The 21753-nt window shown below is 38.6% G+C and overlaps 1 protein-coding gene across 3 annotated transcripts in view; it reads right to left on the bottom strand.

Annotated features, from left to right (window-relative positions):
* Window positions 1-21753, bottom strand: part of LOC102694050 (adenylate kinase isoenzyme 5) — a 53886-nt gene that overhangs the window by 31292 nt on the left and 841 nt on the right. For 2 of the 3 annotated variants that reach the window (XM_015366948.2, XM_015366949.2), the window contains exon 2: window positions 826-1012. In XM_015366948.2, the coding sequence (XP_015222434.1) occupies window positions 826-1012 (187 nt within the window). Of the gene's footprint in view, window positions 1-825; window positions 1013-8875; window positions 8912-21753 lie in introns of those variants that run through there. The other variant, XM_015366950.2, reaches the window with a different exon arrangement.

Genomic DNA, 21753 nt, shown 5'->3' with positions numbered 1-21753 from the left:
ATCAAAAACAAATTGCATTGCAATTTAAAAGCCAATAGAGTATTATTAGGGGGCATCACAGAATAAAGGTACTTTGTAGCAGAGTGATAATGCACAATTAAAAATCAATGGCATAATTTTATAATCGGGTAATCATATCAAGGAACCATACAGTGCCTTGCAAAATTATCCATTCCCTTCCGAGACAAGACTTGCAAATTGCCGTCCATCAGTGATTACCAACCAACTTGACAGCTTAGGCAAGTTTGAAAGGAAGAATAGGCAAACATTTACCATGATGGTCTGCAAAGACTTCAAACTGAAACGGGTAATTAAGTAATGACTCAGTGAAGTGTCATCAATACTTAAGCAATCAACGTATTTTTAGTTTTTCATTTTGCATTGGAGTTTCTGATGACCTCTTTCATTCAAGTGCTCAGTTTGAACATTCAAGGCCTCGTTACAATACTCCGTTTTAAAAAAATGTGTATACACTAAATCATTAGCAATTCAACTAAATGGAACATCATGGAAGTGGGTGATACCGCTCTTTTCTGAGTCATTTCAAAGCTGCAGACCTGCGCACGAGCCACACACTGCAGTGGCTGATCATTCTCTGCAGTACTTGTGCTAAAAAGCTGTATCCGCTGGATTTGGGATTTAAGACTGGCGGGTGTTTGACGTTTTGAGTGGATTGACTTAATCTTGGCCCCTGGCAGTAAGCAGTCCTGAGGGGAGGGCCCTGTTTAGAAAAACGATTCAACCACATGCTGTTTAATAATAACACCACCAACTGGCAGGATCTGTAGACCTTATGAAGACTGCTTGTGAAGAGCTCTGTCTTACCAGCTCTGGAGACTGTTTTCTTGCCTTGTCCTCCATTGATGGGGGGCAGTGGCCGGCGGTCTGGGCTGATGAATGTGTCCCAGCGGACGCGCTCAGGGCCGCCCAGTTCCCGGGCTTTCTGCAGGCAGTTCTCTAGATACATTAAGGGGTCCTCGGGCCGGTGATACATCAGTCCAGTCAGCATGCTCTAAAGTGCAAACGCACTGCGGTCAAGCCACTGGCATTTCAATGAGGGAAAACAGAGAAAATTTTTTTTGGGAAAACTAAAAGTAAAGCACAGCATGGGATGGGAATCAGGGCTGGGAATGGGAATCAAGAAATTCTGGTTCAAATGAAGGAAGCTATGCAAAGACCAACATGGAGACACAGCTCATTCGAAACAGAAGTCATGAAAGCTAGAGTTTAAGGGCAGGGGCATCTGATCACTACACACAGACTACACACAAATCTGTGGATTAAGGTGAGACTCTGTAACTCATTTTGACACTTTGTCACCTGCACTCCTGTTCTGAAATTTGCAGCACACGTCACAGCAAATGTGCAAAAAGCAGGCTGAAGAGAGTCCTACCCATTAGGCAGGGTAACATTTCAAACGGTTAGAAAAAACTACATTTTCTCCTCATTCTCCTAAAGACCACCCTTTCCCCATTGTTAATTTTGATAATGCTTCTTAGAACCCTGAGCTATATTAAGTATGAAGAGAAAATATGATTGTATCTTGCAGTTTTCTTTCAAAGCTCTATGGATTTTCTGTCTGTGCCAGTAACAACTACACAGCACATCAACTCTGAAAGGCACAACAGAATCGTAGGACTGAGGGGAGTAACTGTTCGTGTTTGTGGAGGCGTCCAGTACAGCAAGTGTCCAACAGTTTTCCACTTCCATTACAGCTACATCGGCAGAATACCTGCCAAATCATGAAACAATTAGCTTTGGCAACTGTATTAAACCAAGTCGCAGTGTCTACATTTCAGGTTTAAGTTTATTGTCATGTGTACAATGAAATGTTTACTTGCGTGTTTTCCCTCACATGACAAATGACATACTGTAAAGGAAGACATACATGATGACACACCGCAACACTGACATATAAAATGATGTAACAAGTGACATAACAATTCTTGGAGCTGTGTGAAACATTCAGCATAGCAGTATTTTGAGTTCGGTGCAAAAACAGAGAGGAGAATTTAAGAGGATGATCCATTTTCATATGAGTTTGAGATGATTTTTCAAAGAAAAGAAACATGTATTTTGAATTTGACAAAGCCCTGTTTGGCTCTCAATTTTACTGCTTATTCCAAAGCCTTCAGAAACAGGAGGGATCTTAGGTATAATGCTTTCTGGATACCATATGACCAACAATCTGGCAATCGGATAACAGTCCAGAATCATATACTCCCCAACATTTGCAACACTCCTTATATTTGTGTATATACTGTAAAGGCCAAAACCTTTCCTGTCAAAAAAGGCTGAAAAAGGGGAATACAGAACAGTTAAATATATTCATTTACAGTATATTCATATTAAGAATGAGATTTTCCTTAGTCATTGCATGCTGCTATTAATATAAACCATGGCACAGAATGATCTGATTCTCCCACAAAAAACAACAGATATTGAATGTGGTGAAACAACATTTTTGTGGGAAACGTATTGCGACAGGCATAAAATGATTCTAAATGGTTTGGAAAGAGATTTCTAGAGAAATCAGAGATGTTTACAAACCGTAAAGGCACTGGCAGCCTGACATATTCTTACATACTGTATGCCATCAGTGAAAATCACACTGCTCCCTCACTCAACACCAATTCTCCTTTAAGGCAGCAAGTAATGTAAATGACTTTAATAAGTACGGAATTTTGAGGAAAGAACTGTCCTTATTCCAGCTGTGCTTCACAAAAGGTTTTGCAATTTTGGCTAACAATTCCAAAAATGAAACTTGAAATTGATAAGACTAAAAATAATTTATTTGAAATTTTAATTAATTTAAAAAAGCAGGTATTAGTGTATTCAAACAAAGTAATTCAGATCTGACAGATATGCTATGTGTGCAAGGAGGGGGTTCAATTGGTAATGTTAGCAAATCATTATTCAATCAATAAGATTTATACATGTTTATAAACGTAATTATTTTAATTAATTCTGGCACTGGGCATATTATTGCTATGTTGCTATCAATATTTACATTAATTAATGTATGTACTAATGGTAGGAAAACTATCTTGGCTACTGTCATGAGTTTAATACTTTCAATTCATTGGTCAGTCATTTTCAAGGAGCAAATACTTAAAATAGCATATAAACAGATAAGTATGGGAATAATATCTAGATATTTCAATATGTGGAGCTGAAAATGGTAAAGATATCTCACTGAACCCAGCTGTTGTTATGGATTAAATGTATTTCCTGGTATTATTTGCCAAACTGGAACAACACATCATTTGTGTCTCTAATTGTACTATACTATTAATCACTGTAAATACAGTATTCCTTTACTACATGAACTGCATATGTATTGTACACAGTACATGGTGACCTCTCCTATAGGGTGCCTTGTCTACATATAAAAATGAGAATACAAATAAATATTCTAATTGAAAAGGGCATTGTTGTGAAATTATTACATTCTGATAGCCCATCTTATTAAGTATGAGATAACTTTACAATGCAGATACAGCAGAATCAATCCCTGTGCTTTCAATGCTTCTACTGTACATGACACTTGCAAAATATTGAAAGTCAATCTGAAGAAAGCTCAGTACATTAACAATAATGAAATGTGTACTTACAAATGATAACAGATTTGACATTTTTTGCAAACCTATTTGTCAGTACATTCATTTCCTCAACTCCAAACTGAATAAATATCCCAGATTAATATTAATATGTAGTCAGTAACCACTTCTAATAATATTGAATTGTTCTGTCATGGCTGTCCAGCTACAGCATGTGCTGAGTGAGAGAAAAACCCTTAATTATGATCCCATTTCTGTTATACATTTATTCAGTCATTCATAAAGGTCATAATGCAGGACCTGTGAAAATCAAGCTTTGGTTTCCATAAAATGTATTCCGTAAAAACCCAAAGGACTTGATTTTGCAGAATTATTGAATTTGTCTGAAAATACAGTAGGTGCTAAAGCGGCCATTGCTACAGTATATAACGTCTTCTACATTAGCAATAATTTATTAAAGTGCACCAGTAATTGGATGTCTAACACCCCCCCCCCATCAGATGTCTAAAAGCAGAATTAATTACTCAATTTTTTAAGACTTTGTAGGTATAAATATTATACATGCTGTACATAATCTGATTGGCACTTTTTTGTTTTACCACAGCAAATGAAACACAGTTAAGTCAAAGCAAGCAGTTAACAGGGATTACTGCAAGATACATTGTACGCTGCAAATATCAATAGATAATGGAGAAGGAGTTAAAAAGCTTATGACAGGAAAAGAACAGCTTTAAGTTAACAGCCACACAACCTTCTCTCACTGCAGTCCCCAGAAAATTACATGATATCAAACATGGCATGTTGTTGACCCAAAACACAGAAGAAAATTTCTTTTTGTATTTGTATTGTATTTGTATTGTGCTGCTTTATGTAAATAGAAAGGAGACATTAGACATTATAATGGTTGACCAGGCGACCACAATAGTGTCTTCTCTTGGTCTCCTAGTGACTCAGTACCTTTTGCTAGCTGCAAAAAAAATGTTGAAGTCTACTGAATATTCATAAAGACGAAGTTGTTATGGTTTCCTCTGGAGCTGACCGAGATTCTTAATTAAAACATTCAGGAAGTCTGTTAATTTTGCACTGGGTTTTCGGTCTCTGCATAATATTGCTAATTGATTCTTTTGCAAACTCCATTTACAGCTTTGTGCCTACACTGCTCTCCTCCACATCATAAAAGGACTTTCAATTGCATTTGCCACACTATGATTGGTACAAAACGCTTATTGTGTTTTCAGATCTTCTTTTCAAATTATGCTTTTATTAATACTCTATTTACCCAGTTAGGCAGAGTTTCCATGTAGACAGAGTACAGAACTTCATAAAACAGCACTGCAATATAAAAACAGGACAAATAAGTCTCAACTTCAGAAACAGAGGAAAAAATGACAAAAAAAGTTCAAATTATTTTAGGTTTTCCAAGTTGGGGTGGGAGTGTATGGTTGTTACATGCTATTACTTTTATAATTTATATGTTTCTTCTAAAATAAATGCAATGAATTTGTGTGAAAGTCAATGTATTTTATTGTTGCAAATATTGTGGGACAACTGTATTGTTACAGATGGGGGGTTACGAAAAGGGTGAATTACAGGAACGGACTGAATGGTTCAGTCAATAAGTAAAATAATTATTCATAACCCCCAACTTGTAAGTGGTTTTGCTAGAATACACCCAAGTCTCTATACTTAGAGGCATGTGAATTCTTTGTTCTCTGGCACAGCTTTGGTGAAAAGAATTTTGTTAAACATGGTTAAAAAAATATTTATTATAATGAGAAGTCACAAGCTACACTGCACACAACAAAACAAACAACACACAAGTTATTCTGTGTACAGTATTTACAAACAAGGAGTTTCAGAGGCCTAACATTCTAATCACCCAGAAAACCCCCCAGACTCCTACTAAGCATGAAACTCTTAATGCCTACAGAGGCCAAATAAGAGATATCTGCCTTCTAAATAAAGGCTATTCGCGAAACTAAAAATGCTTAAAAGCATAAGAAATGCGAAAAATAAAAATAATAAAATAATAAAAATAAAATCTAGACTCACAATATAAAGAAAAACAGATCATTCTGCTTTAAAAATAACAATATACTAAAATTCATTGTAAAATCCATTCATCCACCCATTTTCTAACCACTGTAACCAATACAGGATTGCAGGGGAGCCAGAGACTATTCTGGCAAACAACAGACACAAGGCAGAACCAATGTTCCCTCTAATTTTTAATGGCCTTTTTAATTTTGTGTGCAAAAATGTCAAGTTTTTTCCAGTGACAAAAACTTGTGCTCACTAAATTGAGTGTATGTAAAATTGTAAACCTGAATTATTTTTTGTTAATACAGTCATTCTCATAGAAGCATAGAGATCCAAAAGACCGGGACAGCGATTCAACGAGCCCAGTCATAGAGACTGAGTGTCGAGCGAGCATGAGCAATGAGGTACGAGACTACGAGAGCATAGATATCGATGATCGAGTCACAATAATAATGCACACAGCCAAGTTGGGCCTCTTGCAGCCAGTTTTGTGTGGTCAGTTTAGCATTTTCAATTGACGACCATGTCTGTTTCATTATTATCATTTGGGGGGGGGGGATTTATTTTTTTGTGCGCAGTTCAATTTCCTATGTGCACTGATTTCATAACCTGTGTGCACGCACATGTGCACCGTTTAGAGGGAACAATGGGCAGGACATAACCTGGACAGAATGCCAGTTCATTACAGGGCACACACTCGAATAAGAGCCAGTAGTCCTAGAAGCCAATTAATCTACCGCTAAGATTTTGGACTGTAGGGATAAACCCCGACACCTGGAGAAAAGCCTTATGAACACAGGGATCCATAATGCTGGACAAACTTAAATACTGTACTGTACAAACTTCGCAAGATGCACAAATTTAAAAGAAATGGTAGAATCAGAAGTGAAAACACAACAGAACAAATACAGTATACAGTAAATCACAATTATATCAATAACTTTTACAAACTACATAAATTACTGAAGTAACTTTACAACTCAGTGGCCTGTGTAGCATTATAAGCCCAGTCACATCCGTTCCTCTGTGCTATCATGATCTTCTGTAAACGTTCAGCTGAAAACCAGGAACATCTCCAGCCCCTGAACTTCTCTTTACCACGCAGGCAGTGAAGTTAACCACAATATTACAGCAATCATACAACACTGCATCTTCAGAGAATAATGACATTCTCTGACTCCCCTCATACAGTACGTCTTTCAGACCACCCTGTTTTAAAGTGGAGCACAGAACACACAAAATGGTTTCCCATGGCACAGGTATAAAACGCATTCATTTCTAAAATTCTGTTGCTTCTGTGCCATTTGTCTGGTGGAGAATGTTTTCTCTCGTGCTCCACTGTGCCTCCTTTTTGTCACTGAACAGACGATTTACAGCTACTGTACCTCACCCTATATAAGGCATCACGACATTATAATTCTTCGTAGGTAGACTGACACCCTGAACAAGTCTGACATCATTTAAAGCAACTATTGTTTACTCCATTTTACATATTTAAGTTTTTATGAATGACAACGATTAGCATTTCTATTCAAACCACCTATATAACTATCTATAAACCTTATCAGTTCTGCCCTCTGCATAGACTTAACCTGTAATAAATCACCTGTATCTGCTGTCAGGTGTGATCATCCTGAGGAGCTAGACTGCCAGTAGTTTCATTTGGTAAGACTGCTCTCCCTGTCACAATACTGGATCCCTTCACTTTCTCACTCCAGCATTATGAATGCAAGTAGGTGAACTGCAGTCAGTAAGGGAGAGAGCCGCAAATTAACCACAAACTATATCTATGGAATGGTCAGTGCCTTTCTTTCAAGACAGTGAATAGGATTATAGGGGTTCTTGTGGTGCTTGTTAACAACAGATGGTGTAATCCTAGACATATTCATGTTAAGGAGCGCTTCTGTAGCCTGGACATTGATTTGACTGCAACCAGACTGCATCTATATCATCTGCCGTGGGAGTTTATATGCGCCATCTTTGTTACTGTTTACATTCTGCCTACGGCAAATGCAGAGGCAGCGTGTGACGTCATACACACAGTCACAGCCAGGCTACAAACGCAACACCCTAGCACTTTCATGGCTATTTCAGGGGACTTTAGTCACTTTTCTCTTTCCACCACTTTGCCTACTTTCCACCAGTTTATTAAGTGCCCAACCAGAGAACATAAAGCACTGGACTTACTATATGCTAATGTTAAGGACATTTATAGCTCCACTGCCCTTCCCTCCTTGGCAGATCAGATCACAACTTTGTCCTGCTTACACCACTATACAAGCCTATAGTCCAGTGCCAAGCTGTGACCATGAGGACTGTGAGGAGGTGGTCTCAGGAGGCTATGGAGGACCTATGTGGCGCTATATAGGGATCTATACGGTGGTGCGGTGTCTCTGTGGCTAAGGATCTGTGTCAGTGGCATGGAAGTTGCCAGTTCGTATCTTGCAGCCGGCAGAGGAATTCTACTCAGTTGGGCCCCTGAGCAAGGCCCTTAACCCCAACTGCTCCAGGAATGCCATGTAAATGACTGACCCTGCGCTCTGACCCCAAGCTTCTCTCCCTGTCTGTGTGTCTCATGGAGAGCAAGTTGGGGTACCCGAAAAGACAAACTTCTTATACAATATATATCTATACATCATATCTCTGGAAGCTACCGACTGGGATGTGCTATGTGAGGCGCATGGGGACGACATTGACAGCATGGTGGACTGTGTTACCGATCACATCAACTTCTGTGTGGATAACACCATTCCCACCACAGAAGTACACTGCTTTCCCAATAACAAACCCTGGATCACCAGCAACCTCAAGGTTGCTTCTGAATGACAAGAAGAAAGCCTTTAGGAGGGGGGACAGGGAGGACGTTAAGCGTGTACAAAGGGAACTAAAGCAGAAGTTAAGGGTGAGCAAGGACTCATATAGGTTGAAGGTAGAGGACAAGCTACAAAGGAACATGGTGAGGGACGCATGGAGCAATATGAGAGGGATCACTCGTATCAAACAGATTGGAGGTGTAACTGAGGGGAACCTGGAGATGGCAAACAAGCTGAACCAGTTCTTTAGCAGGCTTGATTCGGGGCCCTCTGTGATTAACCACCCATCCCCTCCACGGCGACTCACTCCCTAAGCCCTCATAGCTGCGACTGCCCTACACCTCCTACATCCCCCCACAATCACGGCCACTTACAGCTACAACCCCCAACAGCTACTCACTCCCTCATCCCCCATCGCTGCCACTCTCCAAAACCTCCCCCATTAACATCTGCATCACTCACAGCACTATGAGCATCATCCATCAGTACAGTATTTCATCCATCAGGCCAGGCTGACCATCACGGCCGATCAGGTGGAGAGGGAGTTGAAGAGGCTTCACCAGGGTAAGGCTACAGGAACAGATGACGTCTGTCCCAGAGTTTTGAGGGCTTGTGCTGATCAGCTGAGTGGAGTGCTCCAGCTCCTGTTCAACCTGAGTCTGTGCCTGGAGAGAGTCCATGTGCTCTGGAAAACATCATGCCTGGTCCTGGTACCAAAGAAAGGGCGCCCCACCGTTCTCAATGACTATATGACTACAGGTCTGACTTCTCACATCATGAAGACACTGGAGAGGCTGGTCTTGGCCCACCTGAGACCTGGTTAGTTCATCATTGGACACCCTGCAGTTCGCCTACCAGCCCAATATTGGTGTGGAAGATGCAATCATTACAAGGGAACAGGTAACGTGTTTATTCCATGCTGAAAAAAAAAGAAAGGAAACACAACGTTTTGGCTGTGGAGCTTCACAGCCAAAATGTTGTGTTTTCTCTCTTCTCTTTTGAGCATGGAATAAACCTATTACTTGTTCCCATCTACTGTATAGCTATGCTTTGCGAATATATTTGTTGATGTAATGAATAACAATTTCACATAACTTAAGGTGTGCTGTTACAGATGATTACTGAGTGCAGATTAATAACTTATTACATTAGATTTCAATATATAAAAATGTAGTCTGATGACTGTAAAAAAAACAACTAACAGCATGGGGTGGGATTTAAAATGTTTGGAAATTTGAAGAGTTTGCACACTCAAAAAAAAAAGGAAACCACTGCTCTAGACTGAAGCGCTTTAACTCCCTTTAACCTGTTTGTATACATCTCATGAGATCAAGACTCACTCTTACTGCTCTTCCCTGAACTCTTCCTAAGGTCATAATATCATTTTTTTGTGAGATGGTGACCACAACTGAATACAATTTTCTAAACAGGGTCTTGATACCACATTGTTAAATTCAAGTATAACTTCCTTGTATTGAAATCCAACAATTCTTGCTATAAGCAAAGCATTCCATTTGTTTTTTTATTGGTTCCTGACATTGTCTTGAGAAGGATATAGAAGAATAAATCTACTTACTTTCATGAATAGCTTCCTGGAACTCCCAGGTGATACATTTAAGTCGTGTATAGTATATCTATATACTATCACTACCAGTGAGGATCACTTAGCACTTATTAAATAACATGTAAAATTGTACACAGTTTGCCTTAGATTCATATAGCTTAAGAGGGATCTTATCTAAAATATATGGACGGCTAAACACATCATGTCATATCCCTTAGTGTGATTTACTATTCCTATCATTAGCTCTATCAAACTTTAGCTGTAACAGAAGAAAGACTAATTGGTCTATACTTTCCCTATTCAGTTCAGATTGGTGTAACACAAATTATGAGTGAGAAAATACCATCAGCACCTGGTGATTTATGTAATGTTAGTGTCACCCTAGCCCCTGTAGAATGGGAGGCTTAGTATTAGAGCAATAAAACAGAAAGATCAGTCTCCCCAAGTCTCCCAGTGTTCAGAAGAGCACAAACAGCATCTACAGTATGTGTGGAGGGAGTAAAAAAAGTTAATCACTGTAGTTAGAAGCTAAAGCATTCAAGCACTTAAAGAACCAAATTGATTAAAGTTATATGCATTGCACTGAGTCTAGCTTTTCAGTAATCCATTATTTCAAGTGAATTGAAGAGAGAAGGTAGGGCAAGAATTAAACAGCAGTCTTGAAACATTTGCTCACTGTGACAGAGCACCTGTTTTCTTTTTTCCTTTGATGAATATGAAATACTCCAATATTTTCCAACCCCCTATTACCCTCCTGGTATGTCTGTGAGTGTGTATGTGATATGAATGAAGTATGAATGATACTCACCTGTACCTTTTTTTGTTTCCCCAGTGGAGTATTGTATTGTGTTAGTCAAGATGGCCACCACCATTGTAGTATCCCACAATGCTCCTACAAATTATCTTAAAGGGAAAGGTTACTGGTGAGCCATCCATAAATAACAGATGCAAGATTATTTGTTTTGTTTAAGTGAATATATAACTGTTGCATGACTCTGTTAAAATGTAAAAGTTTGTATGGATGGTTAAATACTTTATTTTTATCAAAGTGCCCATCTCTGTTAAAGGTCTGTGGAAAAAATGTGAGGGAATCCCTTTAAGAAAGGATGGTCCTTGGAGAGGAGGGGCTATAAAATGGACTGGGAGAGCTCCCTCAAGAGAGGGTGCCTTGGGTTGAGGTGTGCAGAGAGTACTCCTGTGAGGGGTGGTTTTTTTGTTATCCCTATTTTGATGGCAATAAACCCAGTTTTACTGGCATTTGAAGACTGCTGTTTGGGAGTTTCTTTTCTTTAGAGCCAAACCTGGGCGCTTGGCCAGCGACACTCAGGTACAAAGCAAACCACTTACACACATATGAAGACCAAACTAATTCTGCAATGGGGTGCAGTAGCAACAAACGCCTGGTGTGTTGTTAATCTCAAAATCATTGTGTTTGGGCAGAAACAAAAAATAGGTCTAGAAGAACAATTCCTATTGGTAGGTACTTAGGAAAAAATGTCCTTGAATTAAAGGATGCAGCAATCATTGTGCAGTACCTAGCTAAATTTGTACGCTTCCAAGAAGCAGAGGTAACTAATGTAGATGTTTAGGCTCTTAGGCAGTGTGTGAAAGCCTATTGTGATTCTTTTTTTTCACCTTTATAATTGTTTGTGCTTAAAGACCACACATATACTACCACTATGATACTGTAGTGGGCTATGAATATTGTTGGTGGTGTTAGTGTTAGAATTTCCAAACGAATGCCTCAATAGAGTGACCAGGGACACTGAATTGGTTGCTGATACCATTCTTCACATGAAATATTAAAAATAAGATCTTGACAACATTGTCATTAAAGATCCCTTGACATTCTTCTTAAGAGTAGAACCATAAATTCCAGTATCCTGGATAAATTCAAGCTTTAACAATCAGGCTGAACTACATTTCTCTGCATAACACCTTAATTCAATTAAGATGTGAGAAATGCATAAAGATGTGCCTCAGGGGTAAGTGTAAGAATTGCTGTTGCTTCTTATCTTTATAAAAGACTACACATTTGTTAGATGCAAAGCTCAAGGGAATACCAAGCAGCCGCTATGGAATGAAGTAAATCGAAAATGGCTGAAAAGAAAGAATTCCTAACCTGAGCACTGACACAGCCAATGAACCCGATGAAAAATGGCATGCTTGCAACAAGATTGTAAAGGAATTATTTCAGGAATGAAGGAAAAGTCAAGTCTACACAGGTTAGAAACTGAGAAGACTTTTGGAGGTGTGGGAGGAAGAGTCTAAGAAATGGAAAAGATTAGTAAAAGTCAGCTCAAATGACAAACCCGAACTACAAGACAAAAACAGAAATTGATGTGCTGTAGCAGTGAGACAGCATTTATTTTTTACATGAAACAGTATTTACGTAGAACAAAATGCCAAGTGACTGAATGACTTTGTCTTATTTGCAAGCCTTCTTGTGTTCCAAATAACATTTGTAATGCTTATTTCTCAAATGATCCAGGCAATGGTTTGATGAGGCTTTAAAATGAGTTAAATATCCTTCATCTTATTTCTTGCTTTTTTCCTGTCTCATAGGCTTCTTGCAGACTGTGTTGAAACCAAATGATACCATCAAATTCATATTTAAAAAAGAAGCGAGAAACTATAAAGTGTGCAGAGTTTGACATGAGCTCTCTCCTGCCCTTCACCTCGGTATCTTCACTATGTCCTGCTTACTTTGGCCAATTGTAGACCTATTGTAGGAGATCAGGGATGCCATGAAAACAGGAAGCAGTGCTGGGAGACGTTGTGGAGATGTGATTGTTGCAACAGGTCAGTAAGATAAGCTGCTACAGAAAACAGACAGAAGGGTGTTTAGAAAGACAGCCAGATAACTTCAGTTTCCGCACTCTGAACTTCAGAAACATAGCTGTTGCCATGGTGTCTGAAGTCCCAGCCCCCAGTCTTACATAAGCAGTCTCATGTGCCATTTCACTCTGTTTGCAAGACAGCAGAGTGTCTACAGAAAGGTCTCCATTTTGGTTTTCTTGGGTGAAAATGGAGACTATTCAAAGAAACATTGTCACTAAACAGTGTATACCACATGGCTTAGTTATTTCAGCTTTGTGAGTAAAGTTAAATGCACACATTTTGTAAGCAATTATCATTGTTGAAATTAGTTAAAAATATTTCTATTGTACATGAAAACATGTCTTCATATAGTGAGTTACAGTACTGACCCAACATTGATGGTTATTGGTGTCAGATAGCCACATTTGGTTTCTTGCTTAAAGCAAAATAAGAATGGATGACAGTGAAACAGTGTGCTGCTTGTACTAAAGGCATAGTCTGACTCACTGATCAGTTTTGTGCTGATGGGCTAATGATTCATCTTCTCAGGCAAAGCTCTGCAATGTTATTTTACCAGTGAATGGGAGCAGACAATTTTAATTTTATTTCCAGCTCCAAACCAGATTTTCACATTGATAATGTGACACAGTCATCATGATACAGAATATAAATTCTCTATTCATCCATCTGATAAGAATCACTGTAAGAGTAGCTTGACCCAGTCACAAGGGAGCAAAGTATAACTGAGACCACATGACTGGTCTATCCCTAGATTGGACAGCTCTCTTTTGCAGAGGCACAGAGAAATGTAGCATTTAGACATGAACATGGAAAAAACATGCAAACACTACAGAAGCAGGTGTCCAAGGCTGGAGTCCAACCAGAACCATAAAGTGTTGAGACATCAGCACTGACTGCCATTCCACTGGGCCCTGCAAACAAGTACTGTACTGTGGGTAATTTTCTGTAGAGCTACAAGTCAGCCTGCGTCAACAGCAGCCCTCCTGAATTTAACTAAATGACCTTAGAAAATAAATAACTTCAAGATTCAATCACATGCCCTATACAGAAGGTTCAGAAAAATAAAAACTCTCAAAACAATGTGTGAGCATAAAGAGTACACATTTATACTTTCAGAATACACAATATATTGTGATTTCACTAATGCCTGTCCTGTAACTGTGACTTATGATATTATTATAATCTATATAATCCTCAGTCCATGTAGCCAAGAGAATAATGAAAAAAGGAAAAACAAGGTATAACAGTCAACAGAATGGCTGACTATATAGTGAAAGGCAAATAATTTAAAATGAAAGAATTAATTGTTAAAATAAGCATGCATTAGGAAGACATAATTTTAGACTGCTGCACTCCATTTTGATTATGTTGCAAAAATAATTTTGCCAACTTACAAAGATTTTTGACAAGAGTAAGAGTGACGAGAATACTTATTTCAAAGGAATCATGTGCAGACTGTTTAAATAGACTAACTTTACTCTTGAATAGGGTGTGGAAGGAGTTTTGAATCCTTCACTCAAGTCTTGAAGTATTCTTTTCAAAATCTGCCTGAGGGAATATTAAAAACCACAACAAGTCTGAAGATCCCTGCGTTCCAAGAAAAACAATGCATCAGAAATGCATTAAGAACTGAAAGCACAAGCACCTTCAAAACATCCTGCCTATTACTCATTTGGATACGTTTATCTTATTGATTGCAGGAGATTATCAAGATGCTTTTTGTAGAATCTCAATCAGCCTACATTTTCGACCTGGTAAAGTAGTTTCTTTGAAATACCCACAGCTTTCTGAAGTACAGTACCTCAGATTTAGGTTTGGATTCTTCTTGACAAATACTTATAACGCTGAACTGGGACCAAGGCCTTCATAGCAAAGAAAGGTAAGATTAATTGCGATTGATTCCTTATCAAAAGCATGACCGTTTTTCTGTGAAGGAAACAATTAAAGTAGCACATCGCTGTAAAAGCTTCTTTTTCAGGCTGGCATGTTAATTACAGAATAATTAATTCCTCTATTTCTTCACTCCTTTTCTCTCCTTCTTTCTGTCGAGAACGCTCAAGATTTCCGGTGCTTTTCTGTGCTCGGAAGCCATGGAATGGATCCTGCCTGTAAATAAGTGTCCGGTTGCCATGGTTCCAGTCAGGATGTAACACGTGGCCGTGATTTAACTCGGGCTCTCTCAAAACAGTGGTAAGCTCCACAGTATCTCTTCCCACCAGGAAACCGAACAGCTTTTTGTGTGATGAATAAACGCAATTATCTCCACGTTGAAGGAGCAGCTTGAGATCAATGAGATAACCCCAGCACATAATTAAGCAAAATAACAAAGCGGATGATTTGTATGATTTATATAGTATGATTACGCATTGCCCATTGTCCAAGAAATGCATGCTGGTCCAGTAAGAAAAGGGGAGCACAGATGAATCTGCCTGGGAATGGCTACAACAGAGAAAACACAACTAGAAGGAGTAATTTGTATCATATTCACTTGTTGAATATTTTCTCTCACTTTTTGCCTATTGTGTCATACAGTTTGTGTTACATTAAATCTCTAAGTTTCCCTCTGCTTGGACCACAATAATCCAACCCCAGTCACAGATAGCCCAAATCCAACAAGCCTAAATCGGTCACCCTAAATCAGCAGTTCCCAGTCCTGTTCATGCGAGACACCTGTGTCTTCTTGTGTCTACTCCAGACGGGTTAATCGGAAGGTAATCACAGGCTTATTGATTTCAGTCTTCTGTTTAATTTTGATTTCAGCTTTTTAAAGGTTGAACAGGATTTCAGAAGTTTCAGAACTGATCTTATTCAGGTACTGTATGTTAGCTGAAAGGTAACCAATTGGACATAAGCAACTGGACATCGGGAGAAAGAAAAATGCTCATTTATGAATGTCTGGTACAGTGTCATTTCTGCCTGCCTGTTCATCAGGAACTGATCATCTGTGAAGAGCTGTTTAGACACAAATAAATATAAGCAAGTTGAGGAGAGGCTGCTTAAAGTTCTATATGCTGAGACTGTGGGACTGTTTTTTTTTAAACTCAGGACTGATTACAGCAATAAGTAAGCAAAAAGCCTAAATGAAGTTAGCAGATAAAGTTCTCCATAAGCACTGGTAAGCCCGAGCTAAGTTAGAACAAAAATCAGCAGACATAGAGGTCCCACAGGAACAGTTGGGAATTGTATTAGGAACAGCCCTAATGCACCTATTTCTAATGATCTGGAACACTTATTAATTATTAATGAATAACACAAACATTGTTCAATTAAGGGAGCAATTGTCAAAGACTCAAGAATTCAAATTTCCGATAAGATAGTAAAATACACTAGTAAGAATGCATTTAGTTCAGAAAATTTCATTTCGAATTCTGTGTACAATTTTGGTCACCAAGATCTAAAAAAAGATATCGCTGCTCTGGAATCAGTCCAGAGGAGAGCAAACAGATATATTAGCCTACACTTACAGGGTAAAGAACTCAACCTTTTTAGTCCACTAGAGAGGATCTGATTGAAAATATTTTAAGTCAAGCCCATGGACTTTTTCCAGAGCCAGTATTGAAGACTGGACAAATGATATACAGTAAGTGGAAACTGCAGGCATGTACAGTACATTTAATGCTGAAAACAGAAGGCACTCTATTTTACACATAAGGTTTTAGGAGCCTGGAACAAGCTGTCCAGCCATATTATTGAGGCTAATACATGTATAGTGGCTTCTTTTAAAAGACTGAAAGATGAGTTCCTTGGAGTACTTACAGTAGCTACAAAATCATCTTATTCTACAACTGCTACTGTCGACACCTGAAGAAGGCTCCTCGGCCGAAACGTTGTGTTCTCTTTCTTCTTTTTTTCAGCATGGAATAAACCTATTACTTGTTCCTTTGCAGCCTACGCATGCTGACGCAGCTACCCACCTGAACTGCTACTGTATGCTGCTTTATGTTCTGAAACCAGTAAACCACTGACAAGGGGTCAGCACCAGCGTCCATTTTGCAAAATAAACATTAGTAATGAGATTCAATTGATTTCTATCCGAATGTAGCAATACTAATAACAACAACTGTTGCAAGTGACATGGCTGGTGCTCAAATGATTTACAGTACTTCCACTTCATCATAAACTGATCTCCTCCTGCTGGCACTGAGGATTGGTAATACTGATAAGATTAAGATCAGATCATTTTATCAGCCATATACAATTTCTTTCATGAGGAATTTGTCTTTTTGTGTACCCCAGCTTACTCTCCATGAGACACACAGACAGGGAGAGAAGCTTGGGGTCAGAGCACAGGGTCAGCCATTGTACAGCGCCCCTGGAGCAGCTGGGGTTAAGGGCCTTGCTCAGGAGTCCAACGGCATAGAGTTCCTCTGCCGGCCACGGGATTTGAACCAGCAACCTTCCAGCCACAGACACAGATCCTTAGCCACAGAGCCACCGCACCGCTGACCCAAAATATGGAACGCTTCACAAATGTGGGACAAATGTTCTTACACAAGTGTGGGAGAGAATTACGAGCTCCCTGTTTGTGATTAATATTGGTAAACCTAGTCAACTCCAGCACACTTTGAGACTCCAGGAATATGCCATGTGGGCAGAATAGATTGATTAGAAAGAGGTGATATTCAGAAAAATGACATTTTCTATGCTGTGTTACTATTTCCCATCCTTTCCTGTTCTTTTCCCCTCCCAAAAATGACTACACAAAAACAGCAGAAATATTGTATTAACAGCCCTGCAACTGCAAATCAAAAAGAATCACAGGAAGATGATTACATATTTTCTAACAATGAGCAATAATCTCTCAATGAACAATAATCGTTTTCTGTAACTATCTGAGAATGAAAGTTACCTTATTGCTGTATGGAGTGAAGTTCAACTTCACAGCAAATAAACGCTAATGTAGGTCACTCAACCCGATTCGATTCAATTAAAACAGGCTTAGGCACCGTGATAAGACATTCTTGCTGCCTTTTAGTGCATCTCGGCAGGATTTACTGACATAATAACTGCTATTGTTTTCTTAAATAGCTCCCATTAACCTGCATAGGTGGACTCGCATAGCTTGGCTCCTTCAACAAAGATTGTACAATTTTATAACGCTTTAAAATGTCTCTATGCAACTCCCTCAAACTATAACACTTTCCATAAATTAATAATGAATATATTCCATGCAAACTTGGTGTATATGAGCCTATTGTGCATTAAATAAAATTAGAAACTATAAAGAGTACAGAGCTTGGGTAGGTATTTTACAAGCAGGAATTTCCAACTATTTACAGGAAATAAAGGGTGTGCTAAAAGTTGTTCCACTGCATTCTAGCAGGTTATTAATGGTTTTCCTGTATGAACTTGGCAGCCCAGCTAGGGTTCTGTGTCTTTCAGTTTGGTGTTTAGGATAAAAAAAAGAATCTCATGTCAAGACCTGCCTTAACATCTGAGAAGAGTCTGCACACTTCACCCTCTCACTTACAGTACATCTAATACATTGGTTTGGACAATAAAGGCTGAGTATTTTATGTAACATTCACACCCAATATTCAGTCTTCAGGCTCAGATATTCTTGATATTCTACATTTTACTTACAAGCTCTAAATGGAATCTTCAAAGGAGACATAGCTAACAATTTAGCTTATTTTTTAAAAAATTGCATCCTTTTAAAATGCGTCAGGGTATTTGCAAGAACTTGATACTTTGCAGACATAGAGCATCTACCTATGCAAATCTATTTCAGACGTTTATAAAGAGAACTTAGAGTAAACTTTGTAGAGAAGCAAGGGCTCAGTTTATAATGCTTTAAATGTGATCATTTTACACATTTATTTTTACCATTTTAAAATTGTTTTTGATTTTTTTTTATATCAAAGCTCACAAAGTAGTGGATGCGGACATCCATATCTATTGACAACTGCTTTCCTACTGTAGCTAACAACATTTGCTTGGTGAAAAGACACTCGCAAACCGCATTAAACAATAAGACAGACCTGAAATCAGTTCAGAGAAGAGCAACAAGATATAGTCCTGGGCTCAAAGGACTGAGAGGCTAAAAGAACGAAATATTTTTATTGTTAAATGGAGGCGGCAATCTTATATAAATATTCAAACTCTCCAAAGGCATCAAAAAAATTAACCCAGTGGGCATAAAGGAGTATATTAATAAAGGAATAGTAGTATGGTCTAGCCAAGTAGCCACTACACAGAACCAGATTCTTCAGCCATTTAAAAAATATACATGATCTAGGATTCTAATGGAGCAAGCTGGGGCTTAGTTAAAGCCTCTTCCTTCACTGAAGTAAACTGGACACACCTGCCTTGTCTGACTGATTGGACTCTCTCGGAATTTATTTCCACAGGCAGAATAGGGATCAACTGATATGCCCTGTGCTGAACTGGACACTCCTCAGGAGTAGCAGCAGTCATCATAACAGCAGTTAGGTGCAGAGGGAAGGGCTGTGTTCAGGGAGGGAAAGTGTGTTAGAGGATTTCTGCAGCGAGTTTAGATAGCACAGGAGTTAAACACTCCTGTGACGATAATGACTGCTAGCTAGCCAGCAGTCCTTTGTCCAGTTTATGTTTGAGACAATGAATTTGTTAGGCATGGGATTTAGTAAAGATAGGGAGAATTAGTCTTTCTTGTGTGTACTGTATTCTGGGTTAGTTTGAATTTACTGTAATCTTTATAGTGTTGTAAATTAATAGTCTTTATAGTTGAAAACTGGGGACCAGAGGGTAAGGTATTTCAGTAGGTCTTGGAAGGGTGAGCCCAATGGATTATGCTGGGGTTCTAGGGAATGAGTAATGAGTTTATATTTTGGAAGGAAGAGAGAATGTTGGAGAGAATCAGGAATGGGTCTGCTCCAGCTCTCTCGGTGGAATAGAGGACTGAAGAGCTCCTCCATGTGTGAAGAGGAGCTGAAGATGTTTTTGGGAACCAATACCTCTTTGAAGCACAGGTTTTTGGGACTATGCAGGCTTCTCTGAAAGGGCATAAAAGGCACAAATTTGGAGCCCAGAGGGGTTCTACAAGCCAACAATGACAGATCACTGATCTTTATATCAGTCACAGCATCCCTCTGTGTTACAAAAATACGCACCAGTTCTTGTGATGCAGTCTGTTATGTTTTAAGCACTCAACAAAAAAACAAATAGGACATGCTTAGTACTGTACATGCTTAACCCTAAACCCAGGGTTATCTGGGGGAAAAAAGACAGATACTGTACTATGACTGTGACCGTAATGTTGCCCTGCTTGGATTTATCTGTTATGAGACAGTTTTCTATTGTCCACATTATCTATACTGTACTTTTCCATTTAGAAATTGTGACTTGTTAAGCTTGTTTGAGCCCTTATCTACAAATTGGTCCTGGATATTTTGGACAAGGAAAATAACACTACATATCTTATACAAATTGTCTGTTTACTGGGTATTTCAAATGGCATGAAGGTTACCAAATATTGTTTTTACTTATTGGGTAGTAGTACTATACTCAGCCTAATGTCTATTTATTTTTGAACAAATCAATGTTATTTCATCAGTATGTATTTCAAAATGATTGTTAAAAATGCAATAACATGAATACTCAACAACAGAAATAAGAAAAACCCTATGAAGCAAAAAGTATTTCAGTTTTAAATATCCATCCATCCATTTTCCAACCACTTTATCCAGTACAGGGTTGCAGGGGAGCCAGAGCCTATCCTGGCAAGCAACAGGTGCAAGTTAGGACACACCCTGGACTGGATACATTTCATGGCGTATACAGACACAAACACGCCCACACTCACACTAGGGCCAGTATTCCCAGAAACCAGTTAACCTACAAATACGTCTTTAAACTTTCCGAACATGGGGAGAGAATAAAATTCCATGAAGATAGCACATCATGCATTAAACACAGGGCCCCAGAGCTGCAAGGCAAAAATACTACCCACTGCACAACACCCCTTTTAAAATAGAATTATCACTGAAAGCTTGGTTGAAGCCTTTATTCCAAACAAGGTATTAGTTTTACATCTAAAAAAAAAAAACAGGCATAAAAACAACCACGAACGTGTAAGAAGCTGAAAAGTACTGCAATCAACAAAAGGCAATTCAGGAGTTTAACGATTCAAGAAAAAATACGATACATGAATACCTAATAACAGAAAATGATAGGCAACCTCATCGTGTGATTCCTAAAATATGTAGTTTTTAAGTCTCATCTGTTTTAGATCTTTAATTAGACTAGACATGTTGTTCATGAACAGAAGTAGAACAGCTTTCTATGTACAACTGTGCTGTGGTAAACAATTTAATATATCTAAATCTCTAGAAGCTCCAAGAGCTGGTTTCTCTTTTGAATGGTTACTTCACCTCACTTATTACATGAATACATAAGATGGGTTTTCTATATTTTTTCATTTTTATCTGTAATGTTAGCTCCAAGGGTAGTAACAAACTAAGATGCATCAGGACCAATAACGAAATAGAGGACGCAAGAGCAAACTAAGTCAGTTTCAGGACTGAAAAAGGAGGCATATGCATACTGTACATATATGGTTATGAGAGTCTGGAACAAACTGCCCAGCCATTTTATGAAAGCACATTTCCTTCAAGAAACAAGGGAACAAGATGCTTAGACTCAAGATCAATATTATGAAGCAACTAAAAGAGGAAGACAGCCTAAATGTCTCCCACCTAAGTTATTGGCAATGTTTATGTTATGTCATATAGAATGACTAGGGTTGAGAAGATGTCATTAAGCTCCCCAAGACCCAGTCCTGACCAGCACCCCTCCAGCAATAAGCAGTACAGTTTTTTTTATTACTCTAGAGACGAAGACATCTTCAAATTTGTAAATGCTAACACATACTACAAATTCATATTGTTACCTTTCAATGTAACTTTGCTCCTGAGCAGTGTTTTTGTTGTACTTAAGTGAAGTAAGTTAGCACTAA

This window comes from Lepisosteus oculatus, chromosome 24 (assembly GCF_040954835.1).
Source record: "Lepisosteus oculatus isolate fLepOcu1 chromosome 24, fLepOcu1.hap2, whole genome shotgun sequence".
Taxonomy (NCBI): Eukaryota; Metazoa; Chordata; class Actinopteri; order Semionotiformes; family Lepisosteidae; genus Lepisosteus; species Lepisosteus oculatus.
This window is presented reverse-complemented; position numbering and strand designations above follow the sequence as displayed.